The sequence below is a fragment of the Camelus bactrianus genome, chromosome 14 (assembly GCF_048773025.1).
Source record: "Camelus bactrianus isolate YW-2024 breed Bactrian camel chromosome 14, ASM4877302v1, whole genome shotgun sequence".
In the NCBI taxonomy this organism is placed as follows: Eukaryota; Metazoa; Chordata; class Mammalia; order Artiodactyla; family Camelidae; genus Camelus; species Camelus bactrianus.
Genome location: NC_133552.1, coordinates 1242745 through 1261417, shown reverse-complemented (window position 1 = coordinate 1261417; position 18673 = coordinate 1242745). Strand labels below are relative to the sequence as shown.

Here is an 18673-nt window from a genome sequence, read left to right as displayed (position 1 = left end):
AGCCTGTATACTTTCTGTTTAGCGATGACTGCATGTGTTTCTTGATTTCAGAAAGAAAATACGTATTCTTAAAGTTTAAGTAATTAAAAGGAGATGCATTATCGGGTTTTATTTCTGTACGTTCAGTGTATTCTCATCTGTGTTATTTCTGTAATTGAAGTTGCTGTTACTTCTTAAGGCATTTAGTGCCCAGACCTCCTTGACGCGTTTATATACACATTCCTGCCATGTAATCTGCTCTTTATGGTAGCAGTTCAAAGACCTTTTAGTACCAGCTCTACCAGCTCCAGCTCGGTTTTGAGGAGGAGGTCTGAATTTTATCGACGGTTCTCTTGTTTATGCATTTGTTAAAACAGTACTTTACTGCTCAGACATTTAATTAAATAACCAGACTCTGAACTTGTAAATTGCATTACTGGTTCATTTTGAAAAGGAATTAAAGTTTTTATAATGACTAATCAAAGAGGCAGTGCCTAGAGAGAAGAATCATTGCTCAGAATTTTCCTGAGATAAAAGAAAACATTAAGTTCTTTGAGATCAAATTTTAAAAATAAAATTTGATTTGGAATATGAAAATCTAGAGATTTCTAAAACAGTTGAACAGTTCGAAATTATGAATAAATATTCTGACTACTGGAAATAAATATAGACATTAAGCATGTAAATTTCAAGCTGACTTTGGATCTAATTTCTTATTAACACAATAAATATAGACTCATCTTGGTAGGCTTGTTTTTCTTCTTTAATGTCTAAGCTATCTCCTATATGTTGAAAGCAGAGATACAGAAAACAATTTCTGAAGTTCTTATAAGAGAATTTTAAACTTGCATTATTATTTCCTGTGACTGTTCTTCCCATGTCTTTTGAAGAGTCTTTTGATGAAGTTTTTTGTTTGCTCATTTGTTTCTTTTTTAATTCAGTTACAGGTGATTTTTTTTCATTCTTTTTTTTTTAATTAAAGTATAGTTAGTTTACAATGTTATGTCATTTTTAAAAAGTATTTATTTATTTAAGCTGTTTTTGTTTTGGGGGGGTAATTAGATTTATTTTAACTTTTTTTTTTAATGGCGGTACTGGGGACTGAACCTAGGACCTCGTTGCGTGCTACGCATGCACCCTACCACTGAGCTACACCCTTCCCCCCGAGTGACAGGTGATTTTTGAATCAGCCTTTTTTATTTATAGGTTCAGATTTTTTTCAGCTTTGATTGAATTTGCTCAGTTATGGTTTTACTGTAAGTATTACTTCTAACCAACAGTTTATAGCGTGTCATGTGTGATTATTAGCAATCACACTAATTTGGACTTACTGGAAAACAATATTTCCTGTTACTCTTTACATTATAAGTTGATAATTATCTGTCAAGTGCTCACTATGTATTGCAGGCAATATACTAAGAGACTTTTCTTTCTTTAAAGGTTAAAATTTTTTAAGGCAAAAACCATTTTGTTTTTGTATGGTGAGCAGAAATATTCTAAAAATACATTAAATGTTTAAAAATATTTTAAGAGTTTATTGTTTTATATTCTAGCCTTAGTTATAAGTAACTAAATGATTAGGAAGTTTAAAGTAACCTCAAGGTTGCCATTTATCTCAAAACTGTACAGTGGTATGTAGATGAGAATTGACGAACTTGATGGAATATAGGGGCCAGGCAGTGTAAGTGAAGTGAGCCAGGTAACACTGCAGATAACACTGCAGGCTTGATAAGTGGCCTCAGTGTTGGTGTAAACACAGGAAACTGAGCTCTAGTGTGTTTTTCCAAAGGAAGGACAAATGAAGGAATGAATCTGAATCTATTGGTTAGACCACGGGTTCAACCTGAAGGGAGCTGAAATGATTCAGGGAAATCAGAATTTTCAGTGAGGATGACAGTCGATTTTGGTGAAAGTGAAAATGGAAAGTAGGTGTGGTTAGCACTTTATCTTGGCATCAGATGTTATCTTTGAAGTAGGATGTGACCACCAAGATGATCATTAAAAGAGTGGAGGGAAATAATTTTAGGTACGACATAGTGAAAAGGACTTTGGATTTTTATCAAGCAGATACGGGTTTGAATTTTGGCTTTTTATCATTTAGTAATTCGGCCACACTGGGCAAGATATTAAACTCTCTGAGCCTTCATTTTTACATTTGTAAACTGAAAGAATAGCTATGAGATGATTGTGAGGGTTAGAAATAAGGTATACGTTTCATGTCTTCTAGCAGGTCTTCAGTAGGTGGAAGTAGTGATTTGAGTTGCTGTTGTTAAGTGTGGTTACTAGGGAGTCCAGAGTTTTAGAATGCATCCATTAGTCATGTAGATGGAGCTCTTTCCCAAGAATGTCACCGCCAAGGGAAGGAGGACACTGAGCAACACGTTATACACGGGCCTTTGGGATGGATTGGAAGCAAGAGAGACTGGAGGCAAACACACCAGTTGGCTTTTGCAATAACCAAATAAGACAAGTAACAACTGTGAACCATTGCACTAGCAGCAAGAAGAATGAGGAGGCTTTACTTTGAAAGAGATTTTGGTAGCTCGAAGTTGAAGTCCGTACATTCTGCTTATTAGCAGTGTGGTGGAGGAGCCATTGAGCCCTGGCGTCCTGCGTCGGTCACCTGTGTGTGACTCAGGGTTCTGTTCTGTTAGACCAGGCGTGGACCAGTATAATTGCAAAAGAAAATGCTGGGGTCCAACAAGTTGTCGATTTTTATTGTTATTTAAGAACTTTTTAAAACCAGAAACATAAGGGAAAATAACCTCAGACCAAAGGAAGGTTAGTACTTCAGACTGAATACATGTTTTATAAAAACTACATTGACTTAATGTTTCTTATTTCATTCAGACCAGTGAAAATTCTTATCCGTCCGTAAACTTAGGTTAACACTGAAACAGGGGGTACACAAAAAGAACCAAATTTCAAGAAGAAGAAATTAATATGCTTGATGGCAGTAATAGCAGCCAGCATTTGTTGAGGGTTTTTTGTGTGCCAGACACTGTTCTAAGTGTTTGCATTTGTTAGCTCATCAACATTAAGTAGCTGACATTAATGAAAGCACATTAAGTGCTTTCATTGAAGTCTGAGCAAATTATTTGGGGAGTACAGTATGAAGGGGTAATGAATTCTGAAAGTAATGGAGAAGGCTTTGTGGAAAAAAGAATATTTGATCTGAACTTTAAAAATCAGTAGAATCTCAGAAGCTTCTATACTTGTCTGTGCTTTGTTTCTTCAGTGCATTTGTGGTGCTGCATTCCAAGCTGAAGAAGACTTTAATCACTTGGTAGATAGTCCTTGCTTCTCAATGGAAACCAGTCCCAGTTCTTATAGACAGAAAAACCACAGAACACAGCAGGCTTTCAGTTATATAGTGAGTTAATATTTGGAGATACAGGTGTTGGAATGTTACACTAATCCACTTAGGAAACAGTTACAACAGAAATTCAAAGTAGCTAAAATTTTTTCATTACCCTGTATTGAAAAGGACAGTGAAATTTAGGATACCTTTTCTGAACAATCCAAGAATTGAGTTATTTATTTTCAGTGTTTAGTTCCTTGGATTTAATGTTCATAGTGATGGAATCTGTCTTAAATAATGTCTAAATCATTTAAAATCTAACTTTTGGGACGTGGTTTTGAAGGAGGTGTTTGAACCTAAATCTGCAGCAACTTAATAAAATCAAATCTCATCTCAGACTACAGTTGTTAATTATAAACCAGGAGGATAACCCTTAAATGCAGGAGTAGTCTGTTTCTTCATATCTGTGATTTATGTCATGGAGATAAAGGAGTGTATAGCTGAGTTTTTTAGTATGTTTTAATTAAATTTTTTATTGGGTTAATAAGCCTCCTGACCCTGAATATTGTGTTTTAATATGTAATGCTTTTTCCTGTTTTCACCTGGATTCAATGAAATGTTGTTTGTTTTTATTTACCAGGAAAGGCCGTTGTTTACCTTGTGGCTTTCCATCTGTTCTTTGTTATGTTTGTGTGGTCCTATTGGATGACAATTTTCACATCTCCCGCTTCCCCCTCCAAAGAGGTAAATTTAATGTTGGTAAATTACCAAATGCTTTCACTAATTATGGAATTATTTTCCCTGTGTTATCTTTGTTAAAACTTTATTGTATAATGCATCTGTTTGTTTCTGTTCATAAATTTCTTGGCAGCTGCATTGTGAATGTGAGTCATCAGCCGGTTCTCAGGTACAGCCCCTGACCTAGTGCAGTAAAAGCTCCACGGTGGTGCTAAGGCTTGGCTGCACTGGTATTTTTCTGCCATGCTACATTTTCTTAAAGACGTACTTTATCACTGGAGTGAAAAATCTTAAGGGACAGAATTGATAGGAAAGTAGAGTTTCTTTTTAGAAACCCTCTTAACATTTATATTTTCTCAGGCCTGAACAGATACGCTGCAACTAAAGTGTTTTGATTGTGGGAAACAAATTGGACTGTTGCTTATGTCACCTAGTGTGGCTAGTGTTTTTTCTGACTCAGGGTTCCACTTGGAAGTAACGTGCAATCACGTTTACGTGGAGCACGTTTGAGGCCAGTATGTCGCTCTTGCCTTGATGTAGCCGACCTGCAGTTTGCTGTGGCCAGATGGTTGAGGCCGTACTCCAGAGCCAGGGTCATCTGAGCTTGCTGTTCTGCTCTGACACATATGAATCACAGCCTCTGTTTGCTATTTGGAAACTGGAGCTGACAGGAGTGCCCGTCTCTGTAGGATGTTGTGAGGATTAAGTGAGGTTCATGTAAAGCTTTTTTAATGTACGACCTGGAATGTGGTTGGCATTCAGATTCTGGATGACAATAATAATATGATTATTTCCTTTCATATTAAATTCATCAAAATCCATTAAAAGTTATAGGCGTATGTTTAAAAATTATCAACTTCCCTTCAGCTTCTTATAGAAGAACATATATGCAGAAAAGTTTACATACCATAAATATACACTTGATGAATTTTCACGAACAAAACACATGAGTGACCAGCATCCCGTCCAAGAAGCAGAATATGGCCGGCGTCCCGTGAGCCTCCTCGTGCTCCCTGCAGCCCCTGCTCGTGCGACACCGCCCTGCCCGCTGACCGCGGCGCCCGGCCGGCCTGGCTCTGGGCTCCCTGTGGGTGGGGTCGCCCAGGATGTGTGCTTGCGTGTGCTGGCAGCCTCGGGGGTGCGATTCGCCCTTGCTGTGGGCCACTCGCTCTCGTTCTGTGTGGCACTCAGTTGTGGTGTGGAACACGGTTTATTTATGAGTCCGCTGTCGGTGGGCTCGGGCCTTTGGGCAGCTTCAGTTTCAGGTGCTGCTGATCGGCCTGCTGCAAACCTTCCCGCGCGTGGACACACACGCTGGTCTCCTGGGCGGCCTGCGGGGCGCTGCGTGCAGGCTTGGCGGTGTGGGCAGTGCCCGGCTGTCGTGTGCCCGTTGTTCCCACTGGGTGCTTTTGTTTTAAGGGATGATCAAGCCATAATCACACTTAGTGCTTCTTCAAATATATTCTTCCAACATTTGGTAATAATTAGTCAACCCTTAAAGTTAGGTTACAAACTGCCATCCGTATCTTAATCTCTAAGTAGAAAAGGACCAATTTTATTTAATCAATTCCTAGTAGTGATGGCTTATGGAAACATAGTGTGTGTAAAAGTAAATGGTTATTTTTACAGGAAATAAAAAAGAAAGAAAGAAAAACAGTTGGTAATACTTTTGAGAAGCAGTATCGCATAGAGGTTAACCCTCAGACCGGCTCCAGACTGCCTGGGTTCAGCTCGTCCCTGTGCTTAACTGGCTGCGTGGCACTGGAGACTTACCTTAGCTGTCTGTGCTCAGTCCTCCCCGTGAGACGAGGGCGGTAGTAGCATGTCCCTCGTGGGCTCGCTGTAGGGGTTAAATAAACTGATAACACGTGTGTCTGATTAATAGTGTTTGTAGTGCTATGTGATTAGTGCTATAAGTAAAGTGCTTTAAAAGTGCCTAGCACATACTAAGTGCCCTATGTTATTTTTTCTTCGGTTATTTTTGCAATACTGCACCCGTTTAGCATTTGGCCCAGGGCTTAAGCCTTTCCATCCCCTCCATCCTTCACGCCTCTGTCCCTGTCGGTGCAGCTGACTGCCCCGCTGTGGCAGTTCTGCTGCCCCATCCTGGGCCCCCTCGTCCAGTGTTGCAGCTTCCTGTTTCCTTGTTCGCATCACTGTGTGAAACTGTCGGGTGCTTGAGGGCAGAGCTCACTTCTGTCGTGTTCTCCACCGTGGCCCTCGCCCACTCATCACGTAGTGGGTGTTGAGTGGGTCCTGGCTAGATTCGTGATTAAATCATGAAGGGCCAGCTGAGCTGGGCTGTGGTGACCACCAAGCACAGGAACTGAAGATTCTCCGTCAGCTCTGGGGGCTGCCTGAGGTCGCTCTTTACAGGAAACCTCACAGCTGGGAGGTGGCACTTAGGACTCAGGAAAGGGCCCCGTCAGCCCAGAGGCTTGAGCAACACGTGGGGGTTGGCCCTAGGGAGTCAGTAGGATCTAAAAAGCAAAAACTATACCTTTTTAGGGAAGCTAAGTTATAAATCCAGGCATTTCGCAGCCCCCCCCCCCCCCATTACTTCAGTCAGCAATTATTTACTGATTTTCAGACTGGTAGGCACTGGCACTGAAAACAGCCAGGCAGATACGGTCTTTACATTTAATTTATTTACTTACTTTTTAGGGAGAGACATTTTAAAGGGAGAGACGTGATAAGTAAACACATAAAATAGTATAAATTGTGATAAATTTAGAAAAAGAACATGATAGGGTAGAGCGTAACAGTAAAAACTGTTAGGAAAAAAGCTACTTAAGATACTCTGATCAGGGAAGTCTCTGAAGTGGTATTTAAGCTGAGACCTTTGTATATGTGTCTTCCACCAAAGTACAAGCTTTCTGAAGGAAGAATCTTTGTTGCTTATTGCTGTATCTTCCTTGCTGATGCTCAGACCTCGTACATAGTAGACTGCTGAATACTTGAGTGAGTGAGTAGGGAGGGGAAGCAACGTATGAAAAGCTGGTGGGCGCCTTCCATCACTGAGTGTCATGTCATCTCTCTGAAAGGAGACACGGGCCCATCGCTTCTCTGGCCACCCAGCAGAGGTTGCCAGGGGGCTGCAAGACACAAATCTTGTCCATTTGCATGATGTGGAGACCCTTTGCAAGCTGCAGTCTTAGTGACTTCATCTCCATTGCTTCTTCCTGGAACTCTATGTTCAAGTAATGTGTTCCCCTGAATATCCTATTTTCATATCTTTGTGCTTTCCATATGCACAAAAGTTTCTTTTGCCAAAATTCCCTTTCCCACTTTGTCCTCCTGGAAGATTCCTGTTTATCTTTCCCAGCCCAGTTTAGGTACCACTTCTTTCAGGAAACTTCCATTGACAGTCCCCATCCTTCCCAGGGGAGCTTTAATCATACGGTGTAAAGAATTGGTGATTTGTAATTTGTAATTCTTTGTTTACATGATTAGCATTTGTACTGGAATACACTATAGGAGTGTATTTTTGAAGGCAAAGGCTGTATTTTTATTCTCTTTGGATCCCTGGTACCTGGGACAGTGTCAGGGTCTTAATTGGTGTTTAACATATATTTAAATTGAACCATCTAAACACTGAATGTAAGATAATGGCATTTCATAGTTTGAATTCTGTTCAGTAGTATTCAATGACAAATAGTCTTATAGGAATAATTTCAAAAATTAATTCATTTTAAGTTTTGTTTTATTTCTCATCTGAAATCCTGGTGTTGTTTGAGATTTTCATTTGGTTTAAGCTTTTCATAATTTATAACCTTAGTTCTTAAGGAAAAGTAATGATTTTGAGGCCTGGCTAGAAACAGTTCAGCCAGGCCTCAAAATATGTTCAGATTTTACAGGGAAACTGTAAAATTTGATTAGCACATCTCTTATCCAAATATGTATTTAACAGCATAATATATGATTTTTATTCTCTGCCATGAATGTTTCAGAGATGCATTATATCAGGGAAGAATTTTCTAGCAAGTTAGAGTTCTCTTAAAAGAGAATGGGCCACCTTGCAAAGTAAGAAAGTACTCCTGTACCTGGAAGTGTTCCGGCTTGCCTGGGAGTTTAGATAAATGACCTCTAGTCTCAACTTGAAGATTTTGTGAATTTTTTCTGACTTCTTTCTGTCCTGTTCATCTGTCTGTGTTCCTTCTTGTCCCTGATAAGTAATTTGGGGATTTCTTGTCTCACCAGCCTTTGGCCGTGGGAGCCAGGCGAGGTAATCTAGTCTGAAAGCACTCATCTGCATCCTGGGCCGTCGTGTTTTGGTCAGGTTAGAGAACGTGTATTTCACATCAGCAGTTTAGAGGGAAACATGCTAGCCTAGAACTCAGGAGGCTTGTATTTTTGTATCAGCTCTGCCAGTAATTATACATTCTTGGAAAATTCCCTGAACTGCTTGGAATCACAGTTTCCTCGCCCCAGCACTCTTAATACCGCAGCCTGCTCTCGCCCCACGTGTCCCAGGAAAGGCTGCATTGACAGGCTCTGCAGTTACTGGTGTGAGGCAACGGGAGGATGGGAGGTTTGGTATTTGAATTAGCAGCTAGACCCAGATACTCAAAGTTTAAAAGATGAAATTCCAGCCATGACTCCTTAGGGCTTTTCAAGCAAAGCCCTTCCAATGAATAAAAATTGAGGAACTGTGGTGTTATAATATGACCCATCAAGAGCAAGCAGATAGTAGGACCCCATGCCTGTGACTTAGCCTGTTACCCAAAGCCAGTGAATCTTTGGACATCCTTCCAAAAATTAAAGATCTCTTAACACTAACTTTCAAACACCAGAATTTTTAACCAGCAGAAAATATATACTAAGCCCTTTTTGATGGAGAAAGTTAATTTTCTCTGGAAAAAACAAAGATGTAAAAATATTTAGTTCTTATATTTTGCCATCATTAGTATAGAGGGCATTTTTTTTTTTAATCTATCACAGGTATGTAGTTTTGTTTAAAAGTGCTTGGATTTAGCCTCTTAAAGAAATTTGAAGACAGGTTTTGCTTTCATCAAAGAAAATATTTTTGTTTTTTTTCTGTTCTGGATTAAACTTTGCTTTTCTGAGCATGATAGTTAATAATATGGGGTTAAAAATAATTAATAGTTATTTCTCCTTTTATAGTTCTACTTGTCCAATTCTGAAAAGGAACGTTATGAGAAGGAATTCAGCCAAGAAAGACAACAAGAAATTTTGAGAAGAGCAGCAAGGGACTTACCTATCTATACCACGTCGGCTTCAAGGAGTAAGAATAACAAACCTTAAGCTTTCCTTTCCAAAGAATTTTAAAAATATGGTCATTTCTGCCAAGATATATTTGCAGGATTTGAGTATTAAGTGGATATTGTGATTATAAGTAACATTTGCAGGAACAAGATTTTCCTGTGTTCTGTGTCTTCTGTGGTATTTCAGAGATAGATGTATACATTTTTCAGTATAGATTTTTTAAAGGGGCTGACTTTAGTATGAATCTCTTTTCTCTGCATGTTCTTTTTTTTCCCAGCTCAACCTTCATGGCTAAAATGTTTGTTATTTTTGGTAAACTGTTTGGAAATTCTGGTTTGAATTTGAATATTGTGTGTCATCACTGAGTAATTTTTTTTAAAATCAAGAGTGTGCTAGCTTAGAATGTGGAGAAATAAAAGACACAAAGGGGAAGAAACTTGTTCAGGGTTGTAAAGCTAATTCTGAGAGCCAGAGATTTGAACTCAGGTTTCTCATTCCGAAGCTGTGGGTGTTTCTACTGTCCTGCTGCCTCCATTGCCGTGTGTGACTGAAAAGCAGCTTCCTTTTCCCAGAGGTGGAGCCTTATGACAGGGGTGAATGTGTGAGTGGCCAGACTGGATGTTCGAGTACAGGAAATTGCTTTAAATTGTGTATTATATGCCTCGTTAATTCGTTCAGATCCCAGTAGATGGTAATAGCTGGCAGTTATTCTAATCTGAGTTCTTCACACACATGAACTCATTCAAACTTCACAGCTGCCTATGGAGGGAGAGACTGTTGTCTCCATTCTGCAGATGAGGAAACTGAGACACAGAGGTTAAGTACCTTGTTCCAGGCCATACAGATAGTATGTGAAAAAACAGGGCTTTTGAGTAGGTGCTCTGGCTCTGCACCCCACTGTGCCTCTCAGCTCCAAGGGGAAATAAAGGAACTTTCCCTTTCTATAATTATGTACATATTCTGACTAAGGAAACTTAAAATTTGTGCAAGATTTTAGGAGGGGATATTTGACCAACGTTTTAGTTTTTCATGCATTTAATATTGGCATACCTTGGAGATACTGTGTGTTCAGTTCCAGGTCACCGCAGTAAAGCGAATGTCCCAGTGAAGCGAGTCACATGAGCTGGTTGGTTTCCCAGCTCACATGGAACATGACTTCTCTTTTCTTACCCATTACCCGTAGGCAGGATGTAGCCATCACTTGTGACTCATTTCCAGTGAATACAGTTGTGACTCACTGTCCCTCAGTCCTCGTGCTCAGTTCACAGGAGTGGACTAGGGGGGAGGGGTGGGCTCACACGCCAGGGGGTCTGAAGTCTCTTCCGCAGAGAGCAGTTAGAGGCCAGGCAGGCGCCCCGGTGGGAGTCCTCCACACTGCAGAGGTCGGGAGGGCTTCTGAGTTAAAGAAAGACCCATGGTAACGTGTCTTGTTGCCAAGTTTACTTTGGAGGCCATCATGTGGAAGAAGGTTAGCACCTCACTGTAATTTTATTATTCTCTATTCATCCAAAATAGTAGCTTTAAAGAATTTATTGATTTGTGAAGTCTTGGGACATTTCCCTCAGGAATCTCAAAGATCTGCTTTTAAATTTCACTCATTTAAATTTCAAAAACCAAATAAATAAATAAATTTCAAAAGCCAAAACCTCAGGTTCTGAACTTTACAGATTCAGGTGGAGCTCTCGCTCCAGTGGACTTTGTACTCTCCACTTTTTTTCTGTCAGTACTTGAGCTGAGTGGGGAAAGGAAGCCTTCTCTGAGCCGACTTCCTCTTATTCTCTGACCTCTCTCCTGCCTGTTTTTCAGTCTTCCTTGAACTAACTAAGCACAGCCCCACCTCAAGTCCTGTTCTCTCTGCCAGATTCCTTTCTCCCCAGATATCTATGTGGTTCACTAACTTCTTCCTTCAATTTTGGTTTGCTTAAACGTCTCTAAAATGACAGTACACCTGCTCCCCTTCCCTGCTGCAGTTTCCCATCAGCACCTCTCACTCACATACTGCTCTTGTTATCTTACTTATTACGCGCCCTTTCCCACTGGGATGTAGGTTTCATGAAGGCAGCGACCGATGCCTGAGCAGTGTCTGTACCCTAGTAGATGCCCACTGTGTTTTGAATGAATGAACACATAAACTGCATATATTAGAATTCAGTGGGAAGAATTTCGGAGTTTTTTTCAATGCTGTGTTCTCAGTTTTGCTATTCAGTCTGAGTTCTGCCGCTCAGTTACGTGTTTGACCTCGCACCAGTCACTGGTTTCCTTCGATCTGCTTTTTCATCTGAATGTTGCCAGACCAATTTCATTTCTGAGATTCCCTTCTGTCTCTTGATGTTATGATTTCAGAAACTCTCCAGTGCATTTTGGTATTATTTTACAATTATTAGTCGTCAGTTTCCCAGCGTTGTTTATAAGAAATGAAAGTAACTTTTACAGTCAAATTAATTAAACTCTAAATGTGCATCCTTCAACAACTTCCTTTTAATTCTTTAATGTAGCCATCAGATATTGTGAGAGATGTCAGTTGATCAAACCCGACCGTGCTCATCACTGCTCAGCATGTGACATGTAAGTGTTACTGACGCATTTGCTTCCACTTAACGCAGCACTGGAAGTGGTGATGGGAGAACAGAAGGGGGAGGAAGCTCCCCAGCACTGCATCCTCTCCCGTTGTTTGCTCTGTGTACAGAGCTAACGTAATGATGTGTATAAGCTAGAACACACTTTGAAGGACTCTTCAATAGTAGTCCCTGTGCCAGTTGTTAGAATTTTCTCTAAGCGTGTGTACTTCCTGTGCTTAACGCTCAGGACAATATTGATGAGCAAGTAACATCCCTTGAGAAAGGTAATTTAATTTCCTGGATCAAAAAGGCCATAATGACAGTTTTCTTGTTTTTTATTATTCATTTTAATATTAAAACCTAAAAAACCCACAAAAATATTGCTTTCAATTACCGCCTGTGACATTGTTTCCAGAAAAGTTAGAAAGATTTTATCCCTTATGCTCTTGTAAGAAGGTAGTCTGTTAAAGGAAGGGCCCCTGTGTGGAAATCCCAGTTAGTCCCAAACTGCAGTTGGACAAGCCTGACCTTCTAGGTGTCAGTTTGCTTATTTGTTACACTGTTTGAGAAGATCTGTGGTCTGACTTTATACACATACAGGTTACATGTACTGGTGGGGACGCACATTTGGGGATTTTTTTTTTCTGATTATAAAAGTACCGTAGTTCCTATCCACGGGATAGAATTTGATAAAATACGTGGGAAAAATAACCACCTGCGAGCCTGATAACATTCTAGCAATATTTGCATGTGAAGGTTTATTTTTATGACTCACACATGTTTAAAATAACTCTTTTGATCTTTCTCGGCTTATTTTGTGAGCTAGACCTATCTTGTGTACCAAGTGCTATATGCACCATATCTGTGTTAAAATGCTATTGGATGTGGTCCAAGGGAGCTGGCTATGCTCAGCTGAGTTCCCAGCATGAAAAGTCAGTACCTCCTATCTACAAAAGTGTTTGTGTAAATACCAGAAATTTTCTCTAACCTAATGTTTTCTAGGTTGGTTTTTCTAAGATGTATTGCTAAAGGGAAATTTTTAAGTCAAAAAAAAAATAAAATTATCAGAAATTAGGAATTTTTCTACATGGATTTTCTTATGCTTATTTGTTTCTTAGATGTGTTCTTAAGATGGATCATCACTGTCCTTGGTACGTATGAAAAATAGAGGAAGTGACATGGGGGTGGAGAGGTGGGAAGGAGAGAACTTAGAGGATTTACGTCAGCGTTCCTCAGTCTGGTTGGCAGTTTAGTCATAGGTATCAAGATTGATCTACTTTCTTATTTCTGTTACATGTTTTTCCTTTAAAAATATATTCTGATGTTATTAACCCAAATAACTGTATATTAATAATTAACATTAAAATTCCAGATTTCTTACAGAATTTATTAAAAACTCACATCTATAATTAAGACACTGCTCCCTACTTCCTAAATGGCCCATTTCCAAGTCACAATGATTTTAAGTTTTTGATCTTACTTGTTATTATTGTGGTTGAAAAAAGTAAAATTTACCATCTTTACCATTTCTAAGCACACAGTTCAGTTGTGTTAAGTAGGTTCACACTGTTGAGCAACCAGTCTCCAGAACTTTTTCATGTTGCAAAACTGAAACTCTGTATCCATTAAACCATTCCCACCAGTTTCTAGCAAACACCATTCTAGTTTTTGTTTCTGTGAATTTGTCTTATTTTTACAATGTGACTTTCTTTATTCTTCTAGGGTGAATAACTGTGTGGGATTTTCTAATTACAAATTCTTCCTGCTGTTTTTACTATACTCTCTATTATATTGCCTTTTCGTGGCTGCAACAGTTTTACAGTACTTTATAAAATTTTGGACGGTAAGTCTTGTTTCTATCTTAAAATATATATTTAAGACTTTTTAAGATGCCATATTCATAAAGGATTCTTTCTTTGTTTAAGTGGATATACTTTATTTTAATTCTACTAGTTAGAATTCATAATGGCTCAGAGGACAGACGGGGTTGAAATTTACCTTCTTATATACATGTTTATTTGTAAGTAAATGAATGTTAAACAGGATATAGTGAGCTTTTTTCAGTAATTCAAACTGTTTTCAGTCGCAGTCTAACAGTTGGCTATCGATTTAGAGAAGTAATTACTTTTATTTGAGTTGATGAGACTTACACGGTTTTACAGTAAAAGTGAAATCCCCAGCCCCATGGAACCACTAACCTGTTTCCTGTCTATAGATATTAATCCTTTTTCTGTTGTGAGTTACAAATGTTTTTCCACAATTTTGGTTTATGTCTGATAACTGTTTTCTTTTCTTCTTATTGAATCAAAATTTTATCTTTTTGAAGCATTACTTTTTATTTATGATCTCTGGCTTTAGTCTGTTCACTGTAGGTTTATACACATATTCACTGAGGTTTTCTTCTAGTATTTTTATTGTGCTTTTCCCCCCACATTTAAATGTTTCATTTTGAAAGGGGGATTATTGTGCTGAAAAACTACTTTTGTATTTATTCTTCCTAAAAACCCTATGAAGGTATTTTAAAATGCAAGTTTTATTATAATTCAGGTGTGGTGAAGCCAACAGATGAGGAGATGATCACCACTGAGAAGATAGTTTGTAACTCACAGTTTGCAAGGGAGGGGTCATGCCACATCAGGCAGGGCCACCCAGGGACGCTGCAGAGCCTTTACTGTGGCGTCTGTGCGGAAGGCGGGTGCGGCAGGGTGAGTGCGCCTAGGGCTATCTAGTTGAAATCATCTGGTGGTCTCTGGGGTGATTAGGGCAGGGCTGTATGACTCCCTGGAGCGTGAGAGCCAGACAAAGGAGGTGACTTGAGTGTGGGCTCTGGGATCTGGATCAGCTGTTTGTATGCCGAGAGGTGCATTCCTTGTTATCTCTGTAAGAATCCACAGCCCTGGGAGAGGCACTCTCCCCAGTCAGCAAGGCTCCAGATGCCCGAGCATCAAGAACACAGGAAAGAAGAAAATACCGGTAATGCAGAAGGAACTATTATTATTCCAGTTTTCAGAGTTGGAAGCTGAGGTGGGAGAAGTTAGGAAGCTACTCCAGGTCTCATTCTTAATAGCAGAGGAAGCCAGAATTTTACCTTCGATCTGTGTGTTTCAACATTCAGGTACTTTCTCCCTTGACTTGCTACTCATAGTTGTAAGTGGGAAGAATATAATTAAAGCCCTGAGTCATTGAGCACAGTCATTTTCCCAGGAAATGTAATACATTTCAGATGGGTTTTCATTAAACATCAGTAGATTTTTAACCTTGTGTGTTTCAGACCAGGCTGTGCGAGCACCTGCGCTTCCGTGCGTGTTAGGAATGAGCAGTTGTGTGTGGTATCAGCCCAGGACATTCTGGCCTCTGTTGCCCCCTAGCTGGGCAGCTTGGTTCAGTTTGCAGCCTATACAACCATATTCAGTGGCCCTATTTAAATGAAGATGATTCAGTGCCAGATGAGTGAAGTCCAAGTGACAGAATTTCACATTTCTTTATCAGAACTTTTGCAGTGTTTGCATGTAATGATTTATTAATTAAATAATAAATATTTTTAAATTTAAATAATAAATTTTTTAAACTTTTTACGATTCACCATGAGTAAAGAAAGACTAATAAACTTAAATCTACCTTTTTCTTCATTCATTCAACAATTACTATGTGCCAGGCAATATTCTAGGCACTTGGGATATAACAATGAACAGAACAGACAAAGAGTCCTGTCTTCATAGAACTTACTGTTGAGAAGGGGGAAACAAATAATAAACATAATGAATAAGTAAGTTATATTATATATTAGAAAGTAAACGCTATGGGAAAAAAGTAGAGCAGGTTAAGGAATTTTACACGTGTGTGTGGGGATGATAGGGACAGGTTACGGTACTAAAGAGAGTGGCATGGACCTCAGAAGGTAAGATTTGAGCAAGACTTGAAGGTGGAAATCTGAGAGAGTACTTATGCACCTAACAAAGGAGCACCTAAATATATAAAGCAAATATTAACAGAAGTAAAGGGAGAAATAGACAGTAAGAGAGTAATGGTAAGGGTCTAATATCCCGCTTTCATCAGTGGGTGGGTCATCCAGACAGAAATTCAGTAAAGAAACAGACTTAAATGACACTTTTGTCCAGATGGACTTAACAGATATACAGAACACTCCATCCAAAAGCAGCAGAATACACATTCTTCTCAAGTGCACACATAACATTCTCCAGGATAAGTCGCATATTTTATAAGTTTAAGAATATTGAAATCATAGCAAGCATCTCTTCTAACCACAGTGGTATGAAACTAGAAATCAGTTTCAAGAAGAAAACTGGAGGGTCCACAAATACGTTTAGATTGAGCAACACACGACTAACCAACCAATGGATCAAAGAAGGAACCAAAAAAATATCTTGAGACAGATGAAAATGGAAATCCAACATCCCAAAACTTACAGGATGCAGCAAAAGCAAGTTGTAACAGGGAAGCTCATAGCAATGAACTCCTGTGTTAAGAAATAAGAAAGCTCTCAAATAACCTAACGTTGCGCCTCAAGAAACTAGAGAAAGAACGAACGACGCTCAGAGTTTGTAGAAGACTCAGATAAAAGCAGGAATGAAAGGGGAGACGTTGCAGCTGATAAGTACGAAGGATCAAGGAGACTGCCGTGAGCAGTCATACGCCGGAATACTGGACAGCCTAGAAGAAATGGATAAATTCCTAGAAACATACAACCTGCCAAGACTGCATCATGAAGAAATGGAAAATCTGAACAGACTGAACAGAAAATCTGCATCATGAAGAAATGGAAAATCTGAACAGACTGATTAATACTCAGGAGATTGAATCAGCAATCAAAAGCCTCCCAAGAAACAAAAGTCCAGGACCAGGTGGCTTCACAGGTAGAGGGAACACCTGTCCTTCCCAGACTCTTCCAAAAAATAGAAGAAGGAACACTTCCAGGCTTATTTTATAAGGCCAGCATTACCCTCATACCAAAACCAGACAGGGTCACTGCAAGAAAAGAAAATTACAGGTCAGTATCCCTGATGAACATAGATTAAAAAATCCTCAACAAACTATTAGCAAACCAAATTCAAGACTACCTTAGAAGAATCCCATCCCACAGTTGAGTGGGATTTGTTCCAGGGACGCAAGGTGGTCTGGCACCCGGACGTCAGTCAGTGACAGCCCCTGTTAACAGATCGAAGGGCGAGATGACGTGAGCGTCTCAATAGACTCAGAAGCAGCGTTTGAAAAAATTCAACATCCCTTTATGGTAAAAACTGTCAGCAAAGTGGGCACAGAGGGAATGTGCCTCATCTTTAAAGAGGCCATATTTAACAAGCCTACAACTGACGTACTCACTGGTTAAAAGCAGAAGACTTTCCCCTGATAGCAGGACGAGACAGGGATGCCCTCTCCTGCCACGTGTATTCAACAGAGAATTGAAAGTGTTGGCCAGAGCAGTTAGGCAAGAAAAAGAAATAGAATGCATTTGGATAGGAAAGGAAGAAATGAAACTGTCTCTATCTGCAGATGATGTATTACATATAGAAAATCCTGAAAACTTAAAAAAAAACTGTTAGAACTAACAAACTCCGTAAAGTTGCAATATACAAAATCAGTATATAAAAATCAGTTGCAAGATACAATAAACCTCCTAGAGGAAAACATAGGCAAAACATTATCTGACATACATCTCAAAAATTTTCTCCTAGAAGAAATAAAAGCAAGAATAAACAAATGGGACCTAATGAAACTTACAAGCTTCTGCACAGCAAAGGAAACCAGAAGTAAAACAAAAAGAAAACCTACAGAATGGGAGAAAATTTTTGCAAGTGAAACTGACAAAGGCTTGATCTCCAGAATATATAAGCAGCTCATACGACTCAATAAGAAAAAAATAAACAACCCAATCCAAAAATGGGCAGAAGACCTAAACAAGCAATTCTCCAAGGAAGACATACAAATGATCAAAAAGCACATGAAAAAATGCTCAATATCACTAATTATCAGAGAAATGCAAATCAAAACTACAATGAGGTATCACCTCACACCAGTCAGAATGGCCATCATTCAAAAATCCACAAATGACAAATGCTGGAGAGGCTGTGGAGAAAAGGGAACCCTCCTACACTGCTGGTGGGAATGCAGTTTGGTGCAGCCACTATGGAAAACAGTGTGGACATTCCTCAAAAGACTAGGAATAGACTTACCATATGACCCAGGAATCCCACTCCTGGGCTTGTATCCAGAAGGAACCCTACTTCAGGATGACACCTGCACCCCAGTGTTCATAGCAGCACTATTTACAATAGCCAAAACATGGAAACAGCCTAAATGTCCATCAACAGGTGACTGGATAAAGAAGAGGTGGTATATTTATACAATGGAATACTACTCAGCCATAAAAACCGACAACATAATGCCATTTGCAGCAACATGGATGCTCCTGGAGAATGTCATTCTAAGTGAAGTAAGCCAGAAAGAGAAAGAAAAATACCATATGAAATCGCTCATATGTGGAATCTAAAAAACAAAAACAAAAACAAACAAACAAACAAAAACAAAGCGTAAATACAGGACAGAAATAGACTCACAGACAGAGAATACAGACTTGTGGTTACCAGGGGGGTGGAGGGTGGGAAGGGATAGACTGGGATTTCAAAATTGTAGAATAGACTACACTGTATAGCACAGGGAAATATACACAAAATGTTATGATAACTCACAGAGGAAAAAATGTGACAATGAGTGTGTATATGTCCATGAATGACTGAAAAATTGTGCTGAACACTGGAATTTGACACAACATTGTAAAATGATTATAAATCAATAAAAAATGTTAAAAAAAATAAAAATAAAAATAAAAATCAGTTGCATTTCTCTACACTAA

The 18673-nt window shown here is 39.2% G+C and overlaps 1 protein-coding gene across 8 annotated transcripts in view; it reads left to right on the top strand.

Annotated features, from left to right (window-relative positions):
* Nucleotides 1-18673, top strand: part of ZDHHC20 (zDHHC palmitoyltransferase 20) — a 53366-nt gene that overhangs the window by 17562 nt on the left and 17131 nt on the right. For all 8 annotated transcript variants that reach the window (XR_012511592.1, XR_012511593.1, XM_074377899.1 and 5 more), the window contains 5 exons: nt 3921-4024; nt 9143-9263; nt 11740-11809; nt 12921-12953; nt 13525-13645. Coding sequence is in view for 6 of the 8 variants with exons in the window: in XM_074377899.1 (XP_074234000.1) it covers nt 3921-4024; nt 9143-9263; nt 11740-11809; nt 12921-12953; nt 13525-13645 (449 nt within the window). In the remaining 2 variants the exon portion in view is untranslated. The remainder of the gene's footprint in view (nt 1-3920; nt 4025-9142; nt 9264-11739; nt 11810-12920; nt 12954-13524; nt 13646-18673) is intronic.